This window comes from Papilio polytes, unplaced genomic scaffold (genome assembly GCF_000836215.1).
Source record: "Papilio polytes unplaced genomic scaffold, Ppol_1.0 DF821511.1, whole genome shotgun sequence".
NCBI lineage: Eukaryota > Metazoa > Arthropoda > Insecta > Lepidoptera > Papilionidae > Papilio > Papilio polytes.
This window is the reverse complement of record NW_013527693.1, coordinates 2753642-2776493: the sequence shown is the minus strand read 5'-3', so window position 1 is coordinate 2776493 and position 22852 is coordinate 2753642. Positions and strand designations below refer to the sequence as shown.

Below are 22852 nucleotides of genomic sequence, written 5' to 3'. Positions count from 1 at the left end.
ACGGCGTCTCTCGACCGCTGCGCCACCGCTCGCAAAGCTCCCGCGCACGGCTCAGCGTGTTGCGCAACTGGCCAGTACTCCTGAACAAACAGGACAAAGGTTTATAATATAATTCACAAAAATATACACAGAAATCTACAAGTTCCAACGTTTAAGACGAAGTATCCTTCTAGTAAAGTACTTTGTAAATTTCCTTTAGTACGCCGCACTTGAACAGGTAGCATATTCAAAAATGTTAGGAGCATTTTAGTACATTTATTTAAGTTTCTGTGTGTGTTTAAGTGTAAATACCACGCAATAGACAAAAAGGTGCCATTAATAAAAAAAAAAACAATAAAAACATCCGTCTTAAGATTATTCAAAAAACTTGTGTGCTTATCATAATGACTTTATTTTTCAGCCAGCAGTTTATTATTTTAAAAGCTAATACATTGGACGTCGCATGCAATATTTTTATGTTTATCTACATAATAATCCTATGATGCACTTGAACTTTAGATAATTTTCTTGATTAATATAATTAATGTAATCACCATAACAAGATCATTAAAATATAATTGAAAGCATTGATTTACACACACAAAGACTTGATACCAGCAGTCTTAAGATACATACAGACGTTTGTATGAAGATGTAGTTATCTCATAATACGTTACGAGCGTAGTTCCCACAGTTAGCCATGGTTATTCACAATGTAATTATGTGTTATCGAACATCATTCGCCATCTCATAGTAAGCATTATGGTTTATTCGTTATTTTATTTAATGTAAATAAAGAGTATACTTTAATAAAAATGATGGACTAAAAGAGATAACAATAACGATACTGGTAATAATTAATTTTCAAGGTAATTGATTTCGTTTCATAAAATGTAACGTTAAAAACATTGCCCTGTTTTACGTTTACGTCTTTAAAAAATAAGGTGAAACATGGTTTAGTAGAAACTCACAACTTAAACATTTGTAGTGTATTTGCCAAAAGTATTTTTATCGTATTGAGAAAGTCCTTGGACCCACATAATTACACTTGCAAAGCGTTGTATAGGGGTCGAAAGTGTTCCATTGTAAATTTAGGTCAACCATGTACTTCGTTAATAGTTGCGTAGTAATTTGATACCAGTGGAGTTCGGATAGAAGTGAACTCGAATACTCGCTTAATCGAAGTCAAAAATGTTAGAGAGTTGTGACATTTTTACTAGAATTTGCTACCATTAGAGATAATCGAGGAAATACGAAGAGAAATATACTGGTCTCAGTAATCATACTCATCAATATCGGAGTGACAATAAGAATAATTTACGACATTGCGTACGATCTTATATTGCACCAATTGAGATTAATTACTTGATCTGTAGGATGTTGGCAATTAGCCGACGCGGAAGATCTACAATTACAGGGAGAAACAAATATCTAATGATTCCTTTTAATTGGTGAAAGTTCAAGTTGGAAGCGTAAAGTAATTGCTAAATGTAGCCCGCGTTCACAACTTGACTTATAAAATAGGAAAATATTCTATAACATTCTACATTTGTTTGAATCAGAATACTACCATAAATGAAGATTAAACAAAGAAATTTCTAAAGAAAAGAAAAGAACAAGTACTTCTTTGAATTTAAGAGTATTTTAAAGCTGAAAGGGTTCTTAATTCTTATATCTCCCGGAGCATCTTACTAAAACGTCCAGACATTTTATTGTATTTAAGACTTGAAGCGTGGTCACATAAATTTGATCAAGATTCAGAGGACTGAGCAGGTAGACGCAAATTATACCAAAAATAACACATAAATAAAACAAAAACTGATTCCTCGAACCTTTAAGGCTAAAAGCATTGATATAGATTTAGAATACAATGTTATTTCAAAATTATAGCAAAAGTAAATTTTGCAATCGACATAAATAGCGACCAGATTTTGCGAGAACGCGGTAATGGTCGTGCTAAAATAAACGACATTTCTAGAAATGATGCATGATTCTAAAACGACAATGAAGCGATTGCAATACGAAATGCTCAACAAATAGTTCAAGGTTGTCACATTATAAGTGTAGATATTGAACAAAAACAACAAAAGCTATTAACGATTCGTCTTATTCGATGTTTACAATAAAACATGTTGTGTCCAAATGCTTTTATTGTATAGGGGAATCGTAATTTAATTGATCAATACAATTGTTATCATTTTACATGCTTTGTGAGATATCCAGTAACGTAGTTAAATATTGTTATTTCAAGTACTTTAACGATATAAAGTTAATTCATATCTGGTGACAACCCTCACATGGATCCTAACGCATATTCAGTAATATGATGAAAGGTAAAACATCGTGTCGTGTGAAGTGGGTCAGTGGAGGCAACCTGTGGTGCAGTTTTATTAGTAGATATCGGTTACGGTGCTTTAGGGGCCGCGTTAGCACCAACACAGGTGATAGACGTCTTGCGTCATAATTACACACGACACGATAATGTTTGATGGGTTATGCAAGTCATTGTTTAGAAATGCTGCTAAGATACGCAAGGATCATATTTCATGTCGCATCGAGAATTGCGACCTTTCGATATCTTTGTAATACAAAGAAACATTTGTCATCAGGAGTTGAGGATTACAAAATGTATGGTATTACTACTTACTTATTATAAAAGCTTGTTTTTTGGATAATAGGAGCCCAACGATACAACAGCAAAAATCACTGGTGTTTATCATTTCAGTTATATAAATGTAGTAGCTTCTGCCTTCATAATATAGCAGAACAAAAACTGGTATTTTAAAAATAAGCGATGAAGAACTTTTTGTATTTCTAAAAGATAGGTAGTACTTGTATTACGCAATATTCTATTTTGGATGAAGTTGTAACAAAATATTAAAAAGGAGACATAAAATATTAATTAAATTGAATCACTGATTGTCTTATCATTGCATTCGTTAATCTTAATTGTAAATCAATTACAATTTATTTAATTTCACATCTAAATATTAAATAGTAAAGCGTGTGTATACAAAGCTGCCGAAATTCCATGCTCAATTGTATTATGATTTATTTGTAACAATCCTTTAATCAGACGCTAATACAGCTTTCAGTCTTGTTTAGTTCTTATAAATCGATCAACATTTTATCTTTGTCGGGTCACAGAGTTCATACATATCAGTTCCCATTAAACTGATACGACATAAACACAAGCACTAGATAGCGGTAATGACAATGTCGGCTCTTTTAACTATCATTATTGGTTAAATATTCACATTTTTACTATCCAATAATTTATTCTTTATTGTGTTCAGCAAAATATAATAGTATGTTTCCACTAATACACTCATAAAAAAAATAAATTGTCATCTAATTCTCTTCGTAGAATTTTTTTATATGGCTATCTCATCTAGTAAATATAAGGCAAGCGATAAAATTGTTAGTACCAAAAAATAATAAAACATATGTCGACAAGGGAAAATTAACAACTATTGCATTATTAATAGACAAGTTTTTAAAGATCAGTTAATAATATGTCGAGCTATACAATAATCTATTCGCTTTATTAGACAAGACAATGTAGCAATAAAACGCAAGGATATCCAGTTATACCGATATGATGGACTACCCACTGTTTGCTTCAAGTTATCAGCCTGACCTATAGATGTGAGACGTTAGGATAATTTGCAAATACAAGACTTATAGTTAATAACAATAATCTACATTTTTAAAACGCGGTTCTGTAGCTCCACTGGTCTCTTTTTCATTGTAATTAGATACTTATTTAACTTAACACAAAATGTATTGTAAAATACATAGATAAAGACACAAGAATGTTATCACCCAGACGAAGTCTGAAAATAAAGCTATATTTTTTTTAGGATTTACAATAACTATTTTACATTTTAATGTAAATTTCACAATTACATTTTTAGCACAAGATACATACTAATTAGTGTTATAATTCCGCTTTGAAAGTTGCAAAACGTTCAACACGAGTATCAGTCGTATAGTTAACAGGCATTTGGCCTCAATTAGACAAAATAAAACTTCCAGCCAATGACAAAACAATCAATGTTAATGAATTGCCCGGTGGATTTGTTACGGCGATGTTACGCTTTCGTTTAGTTCAAGAGCAATTGTAATAAATTCATTACTGATCACTTTTTAGATATCAGCTTATTGGGACTAATGGAATAGAATTACTTAGTTACAAGACAAAAAAAAAATATCAGCAAATAGAACTTGTATAAAATCAGAATCATAGAGCAACGCAAACAACGACAAAAGAACCAATAACAATTGAATACTTTGAACATGAGTTTCCTAATATTTAACGAAACAACAACACAACAACTACAAAGCATTTGTAGATCGCGAAATAGATGAAATTATACCCAAAGTAAAGCATAAAAAGATAAAATTCCAGAATATTGACAAAATAAAAGAGCGCTGCGCACATAGCAGTAAATGAGATTGGTTACCAAACATGTGCACGTAAAACCGGGGAAATTACAAAATTAATGCAGTCGTCGTATTTCACGATAAGGAACTCGAGTGTGTAAATAAGGAAGCGTATCTGGCGTAAACCTGATTTAATTAATCACCAAGCGATTATGAAAAGAAAACGAGTAGACGATGAAATTTGCAATTCTATACTTAATGTTGCTTCTGAATTTTTGGTGGATATGGTTTGATCACTTTGTTATTAGTCGTTTCTTCGTCTTTTACAATAAGAGAAGATTATTGGTCTTGAAGCTTTTTTTTATTATTATTTGTTAAGCTAGCGCTTGCCCACGATCCCACCTGAAGGAGGTGACGATGCAGTCGAAAGAAAGGTTTTTCTTGAGAGGTTCTTGTGTTTGAAGTAATACTGCTTTCCTCGTTTGGAAGGTTAACTGTCTTTAGTGTTACTGAATTTTGCAAATCACTGAAATGAATGCTTATCCTAGTTGTCTTTGTTTTTTTTAAAGTGGCATTCTAATTGTAGGAGGAAGTATCTGATTCCAGTTATATGAGCACAAACAATAGGGTCCGTAATAATTACCCCGTTCAAAGTACAGTGAATTACATATCATTATCACTAACGAACATGCAAATCGTCGTCTTCGTGGCCTTATCCTTGACATTCTTTTAGTATCTGTGTAATGTCACAATTTACTACAACCACTCGCCGACAGTTGCGTTTATGTTTGCTTGATAAATTAATGTTGTTTACCCTCAACGTAGTCTAAACAAAACATTATCTACTGTAACTAAACATTACGGAATGAGTGTCTAAGCAACTGTTAAAATAATGAAGACTTGATTGTTTATTTAACACTAACTGTTCCCATGCGACTTCATCCGCGTAAAATATAAAAATTTCATTTTATTGTTCATTTGTCAAATTATCAATTGCAAATGTCAAAATGACATGACATGACAAACCTTAGCAATCTTGCTTTCTTGATGTTGCTAGCAACTTATGGTCTCTTTCCCACATTAGGGGTTTTATCCAAAATATTTACCCTTAAGTTTATTGGCGTGAATATATAGCCTAAAGCGTAACGTAAGTAAAGGGCTTTTCATTAAAAAAAGATTGATTCAAAACTATACTGCAATTGCTGACATCTTAGGCAACAAAGAAGTGTGTGTTTACGCTTTTTTATATTAGTATAGATATTTCAGTTTTAAAGAAAAATATTTAGTATCATTCATTCAAAAATAGAAACGATTGAACTAAGTAAGCATAGTTATTTTATGTACTTGTATGACAATAGCATTATTAAAATTGTTAAGAAACAGGGCCAAAGATATTTTGCTAGCGATAAATTATACTTGTTACAACAATGCAATACTCGCAAACGTGAAACACAAATTATACCGTGGCATTTAGTTGTCACAGCATTTAATAACGGAAGAAAATGTAGAGCGTGGGAATAGTTCAAAAATCAATACGCAAGTTGACACGGACTTGTAAATCAAAGTTGAGTATAGCGTTCACAATTTACACAGAGTATTGAACGTCTTTTGGCAATGTAAAAAGCTTCACACCTATTAAGTGCATTACAGTACAACTGCGCAGTGCTACAAATTGTCAGGATCACTGTCCTCCACGGGCGAACAGTTAGACAGGAAATTTGTGTTAATTGGGTGTGCCGCGCCTCGCTAAATGCATGACTACGGCTACCACAATTTGGTTTTGTCTCGAGTTATATTTTGTTAATTTGATGATAAAAAGTAACGTCCGTAACGAACCAGATATCGCAGATGGCTCGTTAGCGTAATGAAAAGAAAAGGCGTAAGTGATATTTATGACAAAAATGCTGGGATTTGAATGGGAATGGAAAGAAGACTTTTTTAAATTACGTCCGACGATATCTCATTGTGTTGTTAACCCTACGTCCGCCACATCGGTGACCACCATAGTAGAGGAAATGCTCGTATACAATAGCGGGGACATCGTTAGTTCGCAAGCGTCATTGTTATGTAATCAATTTTTATAAAGCCCTTGTTTAGTATAAATGGTAGGACAAACTGCATATCATTATAAAAACGAGACATATAACATTTTACATCAAAAGCCTTTAAGCGTCCATTACCTTCTCCAGTTATATCATTTGAGTTTAATAAAATTGCGATATACTCATAAGTGAAGAGATGAGTATTTTTAGTAACACAGATAAATGTTACAAAACCAAGTTTATCTCTTACTTAAGATGTAAGCTGGGTCAATAGTGTTCGCCTCCCCCATTCCGAAAGAGAATTGATTCTAATTTTGGGTTCACTATCAATCTCACTTAGGAAGACGCGGGTTGTTTCCTTTTAATATTGCACCATTACTAGCTCCATTTGTACATGACCGACGGAATTCAATTTTCATTTAGAACATTATTTTTTTTATTAATTTATACTTATTGATTGTACTTAAGTATTTATATATTTCATTATCTAGTACCTTTGTGTACTTTTAAGATAGAAATCCGTAATAGGCATTATTAGTTAAAATATTTTGATTTCTCGTGAATAAATATGTTAAGCTTTAGATGTTGTAAATCTTTATAAAATCTACATTTAACTATGTTAATAGACTATAATTTACTTTAGAAAGTTTTGGAAAATTTTGAGTGTCTATTGACTTTCATATGTCGTGGTCAAAATATGTATAAACGGCGATTTAAGCAAAGCCCACGCAGATCCTGCTTATGCAACGTGTATCCAATAATGTAGGATAATTATAGTTTAGAGTTAAGTCAGACGTGAATTATTAATAACTTGATCCTTAGGTCATTTTGAGTGAATTAATTGTAGAAGCCCAAAGTCGTAGGCTAATGATTTATGAACAACCTGCTATTAACACAACTACGGCTGTAAATTTTGCAAAATATTCCATTATTGCAATATTTTATGATTTGCTTACCTTGTGCTTCTAACATAGTTGTTAATTAAAATCTGATATTTTATGTTTCTTGTCGATTAATATTGCAAAAAGTAATGATTATGATAACGGAAAATATATGCAAAACATTTATTAATTCCAGGCTATATGATAAAAATTATTTAAAGTATATTACAAATCTAATTCGCATTAATATCAAGTGCCTTTATTTTATCAAATTTGATAGACAGTAAATAAATATCTCAACTGATTAAAATGTTTAGATCTGAACAACCTCATTAGAGAGGGTCGTGAGAGCTCGTTCAAACTTAAGCAAAAGGACGACATGAGTACGCTTGCATATTCCAACACTTAAACATGACATCGTGAATTGAAATGCATCTCATCATGATCAAAGTGCAACGCGGCTTGCAATTCTAGATAATATTTATTAATATGACTCATAAGCGTTCGTGCCTTTTAGTGCTGTCATTTGTTTTTTTTTAGCCTTCACAATTCCAGTTCTCTGTGTGATAATCGGGATTCGTAATCTGTTTTGTAGTCATTAAAATGTGTGTAGAATAAAACATGGACTAGTACGAATTTTTCTACTAATTGTAATCGTAATCTTCGATTTCTTTCATGTAGCTCTGATATTTTCACATTTAAACGCGTTCAATAATGTAAGCTGCTATAAAATTTAAAAATCACTGTACACAATTTTGTTGTACAGTCTCGTGCAAAATTGAAATCTACCAGACATTTCGCATTGCATTGTACCTGGAATCCAGTGTGGAGTTGAGCCGTTGCGAGCGTCGCAGCGGTGTGTTGCGCACCGCGCTCACCGGCTCCTCCCAGCTGCCGCCAGCGGAACGGTGCTCATCTGAAAAACACATGATTATGTATTTGGCTAGTGTTATCTTACTGAAAAAATCAATAATGGCTACTTTTGAATATTCAGAATATGTACTTAGGATGTCCTCGAAACTATTAATATGGCAGACCTTCATTTGGAGTTTAAGTGCCAACGATTTTGTAGGTCACAATAAAACTGACTACCATTGCTTTAAATTTTAAAACATTTACTTCGTAATAAAGTAAAGGAATGTTGCTAATGCTGGGTGCATTCTCACGTGTTATTAACTACGAATACTTCGAGAAAATTACGGACTGAGGAATTTTTTCTAACATCTGTGCAACTGCGAAAAGATTTAAGTATACACGACCATGAAAACATTTTACTTTTTCTCACAATAACTTTTTATTCAACATTTAACAAAAAATAAGTGTTACGTTTGAAAATACGTTTTCTATAGTATACATTAGGATTAAACTCGATTGGAAAAGCATTTATTGTCCGTCAGATAATTTTGAAGCAGTCATGTCAAACCAATAAGATAACTAGATACAAGTAATTTAAAATCCATCCTAGTTCGTATGAGTATTAAACATAAACGAATCATTGTTCGATTAGACTAATAAATTGTTAGATAAAATTTAATTAGCGTGCAACAACGTAAATCTAATACTTTATCTGATATGGAGGTGAAGAAACAGCTGAAACGGTATGAGACTGTGACAGTTGCTAAATCGGAACATTCAAATCGCAATTGAGAAACGCGCGACGGTCCAGCGCCCTTCACCGCATGCAAACATGCAACGCTTTCAGTAAAAACCGACTGGAATCTGAACATTGTTTATATAGTCATTTGGCACGAAAGATAAAACAAAATTTATTCCACGGCCTTAGTGTAAAATAATCTAAGGCCGTAGTTACATTGACGGCGATTCCGTTTTGCACAGAAATATTATTTATACCCGACTGACTGAGGAAAGTAAGCATTTACTTATGTGGGATCACAACGGATTTAATATATGCATATGTGAAATCCGTTGTGATCTCGTATAGCCAAAACAAATGAAGCGACTTGAAGTGTGGTATTATTTGACTCGCGTTCTTCTCTTACTCTTCTCCTTCATTATACAATCTTTCGCAAATATCATCATCCACTTGCCCTTATCCCTTACGTAGGGTCAGCACAGTACTCGTATGTGCTGCTCTTCCATACATCTCTATCACCCGTCATATCTGAATCCACTCCTTTCTTAAGCATATCCAATTACACACAATCCATCCATACTTTCTTCAGTCTTCCTCTATCTTTATAGCCTTATCTTTCTATCTATCGTAAACATCTGTAGACTAATTATGGTGTTCGAGTTTTATCGCCAAACAATTACGATTGTTCTAATTTCTTGGAGAAATTTCAAGAATGCTGTTTGATTTAAATATCATCCATCAGTCACTGTTGTCTGTGTTTTAGACAAGATTGCAGGCAAAATGCGAATTATAACTAAAATTTTAATTAAAACGTTTAAAAGTGACTATGGAAATTCTTGAAAAAAACTGTAGATTAAGGTTTTTTTCTTTAGGATCGGGGACTAAAAAAAGACATGGTGAATGAGTTTTAAATAATTTGGGATTCTGTTTGTATGAGAAAAGCCTAGAAAAAAGTATTACAAGGATAGTAGGTTTTGCTGTTTAAATATCCACAGTACTAATTTTAACAGTACCTATAATTAAAGCAATATTAAATCTGCCAGTTTGCTGATTATTAAATTAACTTTATCAATAACAGGTTACACTCATTTTGATTTATAAGCTATTGACCTAAAAAACATTTAGTGACTGACATGAACACTGGAAATTAGTTTATTCTATACGCATTTACGATTGGCTTAAATCCAAACCACGCGCGAGTGAACATTAAATCCAGAAAGGTTTCAATGCCTATAGTTAGTCAAGTATTTATCTTACAATCGGTTTCAAGATTGATAGCAGAATATATTTGCGTACACGTATGACTGATTTGAACCTTTTGCTAGAGGTCAAGTCTATAGATAAAAAGTGTCGAGCATTACGTCATCGATAAGAATTTCCAATGTTTCGCGGTCGCTACTGCTGTAATACAAACGTAATGATATTAAAAATCAAAGTAATTTGGTGAACGCTGGTTATAAAAAGGCCCACACGCTGTGGCGCAAGCCGGCGTAATGGATGTTATCAATTACACTAGAAATGTCGTTCTATGAAATTGTGTAATATTGCTCTCAACGGAGAACAAATTAAGTGATTAGAGACCTTGAAGTCACGAGTGGGCGTCGAGGCGACCACGTTTCTGCATGGGATACCACACGATACACCAATTAAATTGGTACAAACAATTTTGATCCTTACGACAATAATCAGACGACACAATATCGTATACTTAGAATTGACTTCTAGTATAAGGAATAACTTAAAATTATCAGGACCCAACCGCCAAAGAGAAGTACATACTTATTTTTCCTTTCTTTATCAATTTATGTTTGAACTTGGTTATTTTATCGCTCTTCTTGGATCGTTTCATTTTATCACTATAAAACTTCACAATTCACTTAGTGCACTAAACTTAACGGTAAGTTTAAGAACACTAATCTTACTTTGTTGACGTCATGTTACAATATGTTAATATCACGTATAAATTAGCAAATAATTATTTTAAACGCTCGCACATGTATACTCATCACAAAGTTGTAACGCACACTGACGTAAGCTAAGCTTTACAACGCATTTGATAATAATTTCAGTTGATTGTGTTGGTGTAATGGAGAGCTAAGGATCAGGGTAATGACCCAAAAACAAACCATCCCATCCTCTGCTTTTGTGAGTTTTATCTTTGCGAATTTATTCACTTGATTAGCTCAAGTTCAAGGCAACTTTAAAAAAGATATTATACTTTATTGTAAGACCGTACTTTTATATTAACACTTGATCTTATTTTTACACGAAATTAATACTAATTCCGACTATAATTTACTTATCTTAATCATCACAACAGTTTAAATTAGTTAATTGCCTTTAAATTCTACAATAACAGATCATTAGACTGCAGCACAAATACAAACATAAGTATAGTACAATTCAAAATCATTTAAGTATAATAAAGATATGTACATGGTTTATGTCATTCAGAAAAATCAATAAAATCCAGCACACAAAATATCCAATCTGTTTCATTATTTTCATCGTAAACAGATTCTTTAAGTTTTATCAAACTACATCCCTTTGTTAAATTGATACAAATCAGTGACTTACACATTGTGGTTATTATTGTATTATTTGTTGTCTGAGTATAGAAAATGTATGCTTTTAAGAGCAATAAAGATAGAAAAAGCGGCACAGAAGCAAACACTATTTTCGTGATCTAGGCAACTAAATGTAAGCCGATAACCTGATTAGATGGCGGGGTGAACTATCGCTGATAAAAGCGAAACAGGTCCATAATATGAATCGATTTATGGGCGGTCAGTACCGGAGGCAATGATCACGGCACAGTATAACAAGATTCAAACGTTAAAGCCGCTTGTGGTTAGCTAGCTACGTTAATAAGGGCATATCCTTGGTGGTGTCAGGCCCATCGCAGGTGGAGAAATGGTTTTAGCGTCGTTCCTGCATACCTCTAAGGGTCGTCAACAGTTCAAATTGTATTATGTGTCCTCCTGCAAACTTGCGAGCCACCATAAAGTTTGAACGGATGTATACCAAAGCCACAAAGATCACAGCCGCCGCCGGCACGCCCCGTCACTCATGCACTCATTGTTCCAACCATAGGACAGTGACGCTCAAACTTATTATTTAGTTGATATTTTTAACTAACTGTTATCCAGGACTGCATTTTGGGGAACTCAAATTAAATATTAAATTATAATTTCCAAAAAACAAAGATTACTTTCCTTTTTTATCGCTGACTTTAAGTTCTACAAGTTACAATTTGTATAAAAATATCATCGCAATTTTTGTCTACTCCTTTCTTCAAAGTTAAAATAATATTGATATTTTTTACTTTAAGATGCGTATACTATAAACCTGTTCATAAACAAATCTTCAAAAATTTATGGCTGTTTCGCATCAACATTTATACACGCTTTATGATAAGCTATAACAACATTTCGGACTTATGATCGTGTAGTATTTTTAGTTACGACCATATCAAATTATTCACAAATATCTAGTTTAACAACTTGTTTGAGCATCACTGCAGCAGATGTTATGATTCATACTACTATATTATAATTTGTAGATAAAGCTTGCAAATAGGGCGTTACGAGAGCACAATCGTTCATATTTAAACGACTGACACAATTCCTTAAATGAATACGACAGTACATATAGATGCAATTTTGTATAGAATGAAAACATTCAAAATTCTTTCTATTCTCGTTATGTCTGGGAGTTCAGTTCTCCAGTCTTCCGTTCCTCCCACAGGATTCGAATACGAAGTAGTACTTTAATTGACTTTTATATTAAAACAAAAACGCGTGCAATAACAAACAAAAGTCTCAAACAAGCTAGCTATAGACAGATAATTAAAAGACATTAAAACAATAGTCACACGTTCCGTAACGTAAGATAAAAATGACAAGTGAAATCTGGTTCTTAATTCTTACAGATTTCTCGTTTAAATTTTCTGGAACTTACGATTTATTTCTTATTCCCATGGCTTCTTCAATACAAAGCCCAGTGTCAAAGAATCAGACACGTGGGGAATTTCAAGAACACGTTATGCAAATGTCTAGAATTCTAATGGAAACTACGTACAGATACAGAGGTCATCGAATTAACGCAAACACATCGTCAATACGTCACGTCTTACAAGTTTACAGAATTTGTCCTGACTAACGGTCGTCGACAAACCGCAATGAGTAAGAAGTGGAACTTTTGAGAAGCGGTCAAGAAATTCCGGTTATTTTATTGTTTTTTTATGTAATCATACAACTTAACAAGTTCATATTTTTTGTTGAAGTTGATGAATGAGAACATACAGTTAAGCTGATTGTTATTCTGTTGATACGAGATCTTAATTCGGCAGAATCGGCACGTTCTATTGTAATTCACTATCCAGTTCAGAAAGCGCACTCTTCCTTAGTCACTTGTTTTCGTATTAAGATTATTACTTTACAAGTGTTACATTCCTCTACTTATTTTTATTACTAAAATAGTTTGAAACACTTATTTTTTTATAGTTTGAAACACTTATTTACTCCCGACGCATACTAGTTTATCATAAGCAATAACTGCTTGCGCAATATGCCTGTTTCTTTAAACAGCTATAGATTAGCAGCTGCCATCAATTATAGATTCGTTAGCACAACTAGTGGCAAGTGGATAAGGGCAATGGGCTGATAGGAATTGTTCAATTACGTTTGTTCAGTTGGTTAAAACCGTCACTTATAATATTGTCGCCTATTGCCACACACAAACAGTTGTACATATAACAAACTGCCCACTTCCTCGCTTTTAAATTAACCCTTACGAAAGAATGAATTGTTACCACATGAGTATTAACTGTGGTCTAAAATAGCATCTACACTTCATTGCTAAACATATCAACCTTGTAATAAGTAAATGTGCTAAAAGTAACTGAAATCGACGAATAATTCTTTAAATTTGTTTTAACCGACTGAATTACCTAATGGTTCTAGAATTGCGATCTTGTTCTCGTTCACTTTTTAGTGAAATGTGGGCAAACACATTTAACATGAGATACTTTTATCAGAGGAAATCAGTATGCTTTTCCAGATGTAATTATTTTATGAGACAAGACATAGAAACTACTAGACAAAATTTATTTCCACGTTTATTAACTATCGCAACTTATTGATTAAAATTCATCTTATCTCAGAAAAAAAAAATAAGAGTAGTTATTTACAAAGTCAAGTACTTACACGATATGTCTACAATACATACTTAATATTTTAGTTAATTAAATTATGTATAATATCGTTACTCTTGAAAAGCGGAATTGGCGCTTCGTTTATGTTATCAAATTCTTAACACTGCGTTATAAAAAAATATTTAAAAATTATAACTTAACCTACCGACATCTTTAATAGGTTCCTCGTCCGCCGGACACAACTCAACCTTGTTTACGATAATAACGAAAGTAAACTGCATTGTCACACAGCACTGGAATCACATTCGATTTCAAACAAAATTTGCTAAAATTTTTCACATCACGTCCACCAATTATATAGCACATCGTTCACACGTGCATCACACACAACAGCCGGTTCAAAACTAACAAGGATCAACATAATTGCTAACTGACTCTGTCAATTGTCATAGCTTAACACCTAGGGGAAAGAGTTTTAATATTTGGCGCGCTTCCAGCCTGTTATAATTCATTGCACGCGGTTAATTGTAAGTGTAGTGCCCTCCCGCGTAAATTGAGAGCGTCGACGCAACGGGGGAACATTCGACGACAAATATAAACTATCGCTTCTATTCCTGGTAGTGCCGTCGAGCGTTGTAATTACACGTTATTGAAGCACTATTCGATTTCAAATCCTCTAGGATACAAAATAACATCAATATAGTCCGTTGTCTTTAAAAAATAGAATGAATAATTTGTCACGATTATTAAGGATAAAATTCTAAAGAAGTAAATGTTTAGATTTGTCACTTTCTTACGGCCAGTTTCTCAGATACGTTTAACCATTCATTAAAGCTTTTGGTTCCACTCCCTAACTCAGGATTTACTCCGTTGAAATTTAATTTAACCTAACAATAATGAATCCCTATGTAATCATACTAATATTATAAATGTTTGTCAGATTTTGTAGCCTAAACGGCCGAACGTATTTCGATGAAATTTGGTATGGATGCAGAGCACAGTCTGTAAGAACACAAAGGCTACTCACTTTTGTTTATTTTAATTCCACGCGAACGGAGTCGCGGGCGAAAGCTAGTGATAAAATAAATGAAAAATTTCAACAACCCAGCATTAATCTCATAAGTCTACGGTTATCGTAAAACATGTCTTAGTAGCAGAAACGGCGCCTCGATGATAAGCGGTGGATAACCATCCGGGAAGGAAGTTATAATGCTACCGGTAAGTAGAGAAATAAGTTGTCCAATGTAACTTATTCGTACTAACGTAACAGGTAGTGAGCTCATCGTCGTCTTACTGGTATTGCCAACGGTATTTTTATCGTAGATAACTTCCGAAAATGGACTTGGCACGCACCGTCCGCCGTCTATGTTTTATTGACAATTGTTTTGTAAGCAACAAAAACCTTGAGGCTGTAGGACCGGTCTGAGGTTTGAATTTTGAAGACTTCATATTTTTGCTCTAACATTTAATACTCGTGTATGAAGATATGTTCTCACCTCTTAATAGATATTGAAACTAATAATAAAAACAAGGTTACTTCAAACGACATCGTTTTTAATAAATGACGCGGGATATAATTTATATATTTTTTAAAGTCGAAGACGACCGTGAAGGTAAAAATGTGACTCGTGTTAGCATATTGATTAGCAATAAACACGATTACAGCTAACATTTATTGCCTAGTCTCGTAAAAGATTTTAGAGCCTAGAAGTTACGTATTTTGAAATTGCAGTAAAAAGAAAGTTAGGATGATGTAATGACTGATCTACAGTTTCATTTACATTGGTCGTAAAAATAAGAATTAAAACTGAAGATATTCGCGTTAAAATGGATTAGCTGTACGATGCTAACATGCATGTTTGTACGAGACATTACTTCAGGCAGATGTTTGTATTACGCAGTATTAGCGGGAGCAAATTGATTACCGTTGACGCAGTGCTGGAGAGTAATCCAAAAATACACCGTACAATCGTACTAACGCAGAATTCAATCCATTCTATTGGCGCAAAGGAGTTTGAACACTAGTCTACTATTTTAATAACGCAATTTAAATAGAAATTAACTGTCTATTGACTCTTAAGAAAAAAACTTACGTCCGTTATATTCTGGGTGGAATGCAGAAGTCGAATCACTTCCATGGTCAAAAAGCTTTACCGTTTCTTCCATATTAGTCTTTTAAATCCATTCAAATTATGCTATCACCACAAATCACCACACACTTTTAACCGCGTCGTTTTCTTACTGATCACACGACTCTCCTATCATGTTTAACCTTTTTCAGTGTTCACACTCAACGCATATTCATAACATCACCAGTAGCCAGATTGTTTACAATAACATCATCTTAAATACACGAAATTTAGTCTAACCTATGAGCTATAATGAAGTAACTAAAGATAGTGGAAATACACAATTGACATTTATCAATATGGTAAAGTCCATAGGAATACGAAAATTTCGAAAAGCAAATCAGCAGTAACCTTTGGACTCGCTATTGAAAATAGTAATGGTAGGGAAATGTCCTAATCGAAACAATGCACAATCGTGTTGGCGATCTCAGAGGCTGGTACTTTGCCCCGGTGACGTTGCAGCCCGCCGCAGGCCTTGACTAGGCTTTCTCAATTTACCCATTATACAAAATGTTTTGACGCGTTCGTTGTTGCTTACATTACGCTCAGGGTTAGGCAACTCACCATTTTCGTTTACACGAATTAAATTTGAATTCTCCAGTAGAAATTAAAACATCGTGACGAAGTAAATAAAAAATTACGAGGACGGAAGTTAGAATGTCTAATTAATGACATAGAGTAACCACAGGAACTGTTTTTATCTCACGGTCAAGAACATTAATATTATGTTTTCTTCATTAGTAAAAGATAAAAATTAAATACCATCGTAATAACTGGGAGTTTGTAGAACAAAGTAAAATTTCAAACTTATTGCCTATTTTAAATTGTAAGGGATATATGCTTCTCGGCGTGCACATAAAAAATTTAGAAGCGCCACTCTCGTCAAAAGGTTTGTGGGTTGGGTTAGTGCGTTGTTTATAAAACCATCTGTCGATACTGACGACTTGAGATTTTTTGCTTTATCCTGCACAGCGGAAGCGGTGGAGTAGAAGAAAAAAATGAGAAAGGAGGCACAGAAATAGCAAACGTGTGAAATTAGAAGACTCCACATGCCGGATACTAAGGATAAAAATTATTAATTTCGGGACTACCAATCAATAACATGTTCTCCCAATATACGGCTCTCCCACCTTCTTGAGGATTTTATCAAACTGGATGGTATTGAGTGGTTTGTACTGTAGTTACGGTAAAGTACTTACATTTGATGAGCACGACAGAGTCGTGGGGCTCGCATTGGACCTGGGTGGCGTTCATGGTCAGCAGCCCTCCGCTGCCGACCCCGCCACCCGTACCGTTCGCCTCCCTACAAAAACATAATGTATTAAACTTTGTGTTCCAAATTATTGTAAATCAGAACAATAATACATTGTTATTCCTCTCATACTCAAAAACAGAGGTAACAGTGTATTTTTGAACAAGTATTTTGACAGTGGAAAATGGCAGTAATACAATTAGTAGCTGACTAATTAAAAAAAAACTATCAACACATAACTCACACTTCTATATACTATTTGTATTTGCTCATAAAACTTGTTTGGAACCTGTTTTTATTTCTATTTTTGCTCATCCTAATGACCTTTAGCTTACACATATAAGGTGGCTTCCTTGTGAAGCTATGAAGCCATATAATTTTTTTTAAATTTATCTCAAGGTTATCTTAAAATCCAATGTCATATTTAAATAATAATAAAACAGTCATTCAATCATACTAATACCAAAATTATAAATGCGAAAGTTTAGATGGATGGATGTTTGTTAGAGTTTGTAGCCTAAATGGCTGAACGGATCTCGATGAAATTTGGTATAGATGTAGAGGATAGTCTGGAAGACCACATAGGCTACTCACATTTGTTTTAATCCACGCGGACGGAGTCGCGGGCGAAAAAAAGTTATGTCATAAAAAATGAAACCTAATTGGAATGGTCTGAATATTGAATGCCATTGTACAAAATTTGATTATAGCTAGTAAGTAATAAAGGCTAATTTAAAATCAATACAAACTTCCAAATTGTTACGAATACTCTATCATGTAAAAAAGTTAAACCCTTATTCAAACCTATGTGTTCCAAATTCACTACAATATTTAAACTAGAGCAGAATAAAAATTACAAAATTTCAATAAAACAAAATCTTAATACAATATTAAAATTTCTATATATTCATAAGCCACATTTAAGTGTATTTAAAATTGCATAGATATGTTATGGTTTTGTTCAAAATTGTACAACAATAAAAATATGAAATTTTTCTAATTTATCTCTGAAACTAAGTATCTCTGTATATTTTCTTTAATGTTTTTTTATTCTCTACAATTCACTATATATTTTTAAGCGTTCAGACAGTGTAAGCCCACATTATAAAAAACATGTTATCCTCAACTTCAAAAGATAAAAAGATTTGTATTTTACTAAATGTTTTACACACAAGGTTGAGAAACTAAATATTTTGATACTTTTTATCTGACAAGCTTTTATGAATGCTTTTAATGGATCACTAAAATGGGCCACATACGAGGAAGGGTGTCTATTTTTATACAAATTAAGCTGCAACTGGCCTAACAATAAAAAAAGAATATTATGTTAACAAATTGTAACAGTTAAACTTTTCAAATGTTACAGTTGTTATGTTGTTATAACAATTTATTTTCATTTTAAATTAACAATGTAATCCCAAAACTGTTACCATAAATAATATTTTTAAGAAAAAAAAAGTAACTGTGTGTTTATAACATAGACATAAAATAAAAGAGAAGAGAGTTTTCTATTATTTGATCATTCATGATATTGATGGGGACATAAACCAGAAAGTATTAAGAATGAATGTGGATCGCTACAAAGGAAGAGGAAGACCGAAGAAAGTATGGATGGATTGTGTGAAAGAGATATGCTGAAGAAAGGATTAGATTCAGATATGATGGCTGATAGAGATGTATGGAAGAGCAGCACATACTGTGCCGATCCTCCATAAGGGATAAGGGTAAGTTGATTATGATGATTATTCATGATATTATTTTATTAATTTGTAGTGCCTTTTCTTTTGATGTCTGTTTTATAAAATTTTGATTTATCTAAATAAAAAAAGTAGTTTATTAACTTTCCTGTGAGTAATCATGTCTAAATTTTTCTTCTGCTATCTATTTATCCAGTTAAGCCACGGTCATACTAATATTTTACAATTCTTATGTCCAAAGTTGTAAAATGTTGCTAATTACTATAGTAAATTTGGCATTAGTAATATATGGCATTAGTGAGCAATATTCAATGGTGTCTTAATAATTAAAACAAAAAGTAAATGTCTTCCAAAGTAAGTTAAACCTTGGTTCTATTTCTTGGTGGTTATGTAATATGCTTTATAATCTGTAATTGATGTTTTAATGAATTAAATATTTAGGTATTGGATGCTGCCATTACTTTTATTATTTTTATGTCAAGTATAATTAAAATTTACATCTATTAACACAAATAGTGTTCCTTAATCTTTTTAAATGAAAATCTATATTTCAGATTTCTCACTGTATTGTCCATTAAATTATGACCAGTTATTGTAAATGTGGGCATTATTTCTTCAACTCATTCTATCAAAATACTATTTTGTATCACGCAATTGATTGGAGCTCTATTTTTACTATTAATCCAACAAAGTTACTCTTCAATAAATGTTGAAAAATAAATAGGTCATTAAAGATATTACACAATCAAACCAACTGTTCACATCCTACAGTTCCGTAAAATTCTCAATAAACAATATATGTAATTTACTTAAAAATAAAGTAGCAACAAGGCTCGCTAACCGTTATAGCCATCGAAGTGTACGACTCTGGGAATTTCACAAAAGATAAACATCACTTTGCTTGACATCTGACACTTGATTCTGGACACCTATAGTGAACTGGTCAAGCTATCGTTGACATAGTTTTAGGTCAAAGTACGATGAACTTGAGCGCGCTTTACTCACCGTAAAATGCTTAATGCCGGCACTTGCCTCCCTGTGGAATGCGTGCAGGCAGGGCCCGCATTCGCTAGGAAAGCATTACCCACTGTTTTATGCACGTTTCGAAAGTTTCCTTAACGGAAACCGGCTAAGACAACAATCACTAATCACACTGCTAAGTCTACTTCTAATAATTTTACAGGAACGTACAAAAATAGCACCAATCTCGTTTTATTCACAGGACAGACAAAAGGCACTGGTATCCAAGTAACACACTATGAATAACGACACTGGAAACGTCCGAATGATTATGCCTCTATTCATATAATTTAACAATGGCATTTGTAAATTATTTTGCACTCGCGCATTTAACCTTGTCTTTGTTATGTTTATAAAACTAGAGAAAATAAGAAAGGAACGTCAATCGCACAACAATATCCGAAAAACACAAGTAAGCAAGACGAACGCGCAGCTGGCTAGCTGTCGCCTCTCGCTCGACGGCGGCGGTGCGGGGTCGGGTCGAGCGGGTGTGGAGCGGCGCCGGCACGCGGGTAGAGGGGACCGATCCAACTGCCCCGCTCGCCGCCTTCCCGTTCCCGCTTCGCATCGCAACTCATTTTCATTATTACATTACGTTCATTTTATTTTATTTCAAAGCTTGGCGCGCTCACGATCCCATTGCCCATTGCTTCGAACTTAATGTTACGAAAAATAACAGGGGGTTTTATATTCAAGTACCTTTTCCATTCATTTGACAAGATCAAAAAGAAACTGATATAAATAAACTTCAAATTAACGTGTTTTTTTTTACAGATTCTCAATAGAAGATCTACATGGCAAGGTTTTGATACTCTGTACTTTGAGCATTTTGAAGGTGAAATGAAAAAAATCTCATTGGCACTGATAAACACTGTGGATAATTTTGTCAAGGAATGTATACTATACGCATTGGTTTACATCCCCAAGTAAACTCGTATAACGAGACATACCGATAATGCTCTCGCCTGCGTTCACTTCAGCGATCATTGATACGGACTACGAAAGAACGAGTCTACTGGAACGCGGCGTGCGCGAATGTTATAACAAACAAGCAGCTGGCTGTAATCAAACGACTGAAGAAAGCACGCGCTCCATTCGCCTTCAGAAATCTCAGCGAATTCTGTATTTTCAACAAAATCCATTTTCACACGACACACTTTCATTCAATTTTCGTGAAAGTGATCCATCGGAGGTTTACCGATGGCTACGTACTACGTTTCTCCATATCATTGTGGATAGTAGTAGGGACTTTTGCAGCCACCCCTGTAATTACGGCCACTTTGCCGGCAGATGAGTAAATGCTTGAGATTCTGGGTTGTGGGGGAAAGTGAAGTGTTAATGCGACAACTTGATCATAGTGTATCGTCCACGAGTCGTGAACCGGGAAGGGTTTCGTCGAACCATCTGACCTCGTGTTAAACAATTTTCGAGGTAATTGGCTATTATTTTAGCAACATAATAATATTTGGCAAGAGTTAACAAGGGAGATTAGGAGCCAAAGTTAATGATGTATTTGTATTCCTTGTTATAGTTTACGACATGTTTTGCTTTTGATTTTGATTTGTCGATATTTGTTGTTTACCAACCTACCGCTACTTCAATGTATGAACCGGAAACGCGGTGCGGGTAGGGACCTTGAGAACAAATGATGCAGAACCGGAAATATCTATTCCACAATACTCCGTGTTCTAATTTAGAGCTTTTATTGAAATTGAACAATTATTAGTATTAAATAAGACATCAATTTCAGTTTGCAGTTTCATTATAGGGTGAAATATTTAGCGTCATTTATTGTGTTGTCGTTTTATTTGTACTGGGTAAATAATATTAGACAGTTTGAATACGACTAGTATTCCTATGTAGTGTTTCACAATACCTTTATTTGCAGTTCAAACGGATGTCCTTTCTATTTTGGTCCAAGGATAAATGTGCACCGTGCCTCGCATTGTTGGAATTCTTTACAATTTTCAAACCAGAAATTAACATTTCGTTAACGCAAAAAGTAAGTGGTTGTTGCGGAAAATTTATCCCGAAACCAAATAATTTATTAACTTTAAATAAGGTGAATCAATTATCTTATTAGTTTGATTGTGACAAAAATACTAAAACATAGTAAACTAACTGCTGACGCCAATAATGTGTTGCATATAATTTCAAGAAATTTTTGTTTTGCTTACAGATAAATGACGTCTCAAAAGGTCACTTTCATCTACCTGCGAAGTGTCTTACAAAACAATTCATGGACCCTCACTCAGGTAAAGGAAGCTGGAACAGCTGTTAGACTCTTTTACTAATCTTTCACCGTGTAGGTAACAGATGTACGGAATATTGGCTGACCACATAAAAACTAAAGAACAATTACCTATGCTTTTTCGAATCTAACAATTACAATTACTTATTTTATTGCCAAAGGAAGTGAAAACTACAAAACAAATGCACCTTTTACTTACTTTTTTTTACAAATATCTAATAGGAAATAGTTTTAAAGAAATCATAACTTGGAGGATATTTACACATGAAATGGCGCGTTAGTGTGACTCCCTACAAAACGCGCCTCGCTCAATATCGCTTCGTCCTGGCAACTTCCGCCGATTCATTGCGGACTACTCACCTATTGCTCATTGAGTTTTTGTCATACATACGCTCTGTGTTATGATTATTAAAAACCAATTTATATGTTCATAATCGTTAAGTAATTGTTTTTATTACTATCTAAA

At 33.7% G+C, this 22852-nt stretch overlaps 1 protein-coding gene across 1 annotated transcript in view; it reads right to left on the bottom strand.

Annotated features, from left to right (window-relative positions):
• Positions 1-20790, bottom strand: part of LOC106108445 (rho guanine nucleotide exchange factor 10-like protein) — a 32056-nt gene extending 11266 nt beyond the window's left edge. Inside the window, exons 1-4 of the mRNA XM_013289610.1 lie at positions 20121-20790; positions 17366-17469; positions 8102-8204; positions 1-80 (exon numbers count right to left, since the gene is read on the bottom strand). The exon at positions 1-80 is cut by the window's left edge and continues 107 nt beyond it. Coding sequence (XP_013145064.1) covers positions 1-80; positions 8102-8204; positions 17366-17420 — 238 coding nt within the window. The 5' untranslated portion in view covers positions 17421-17469; positions 20121-20790. The remainder of the gene's footprint in view (positions 81-8101; positions 8205-17365; positions 17470-20120) is intronic.
• Between the last annotated feature and the right edge of the window lie 2062 nt (positions 20791-22852).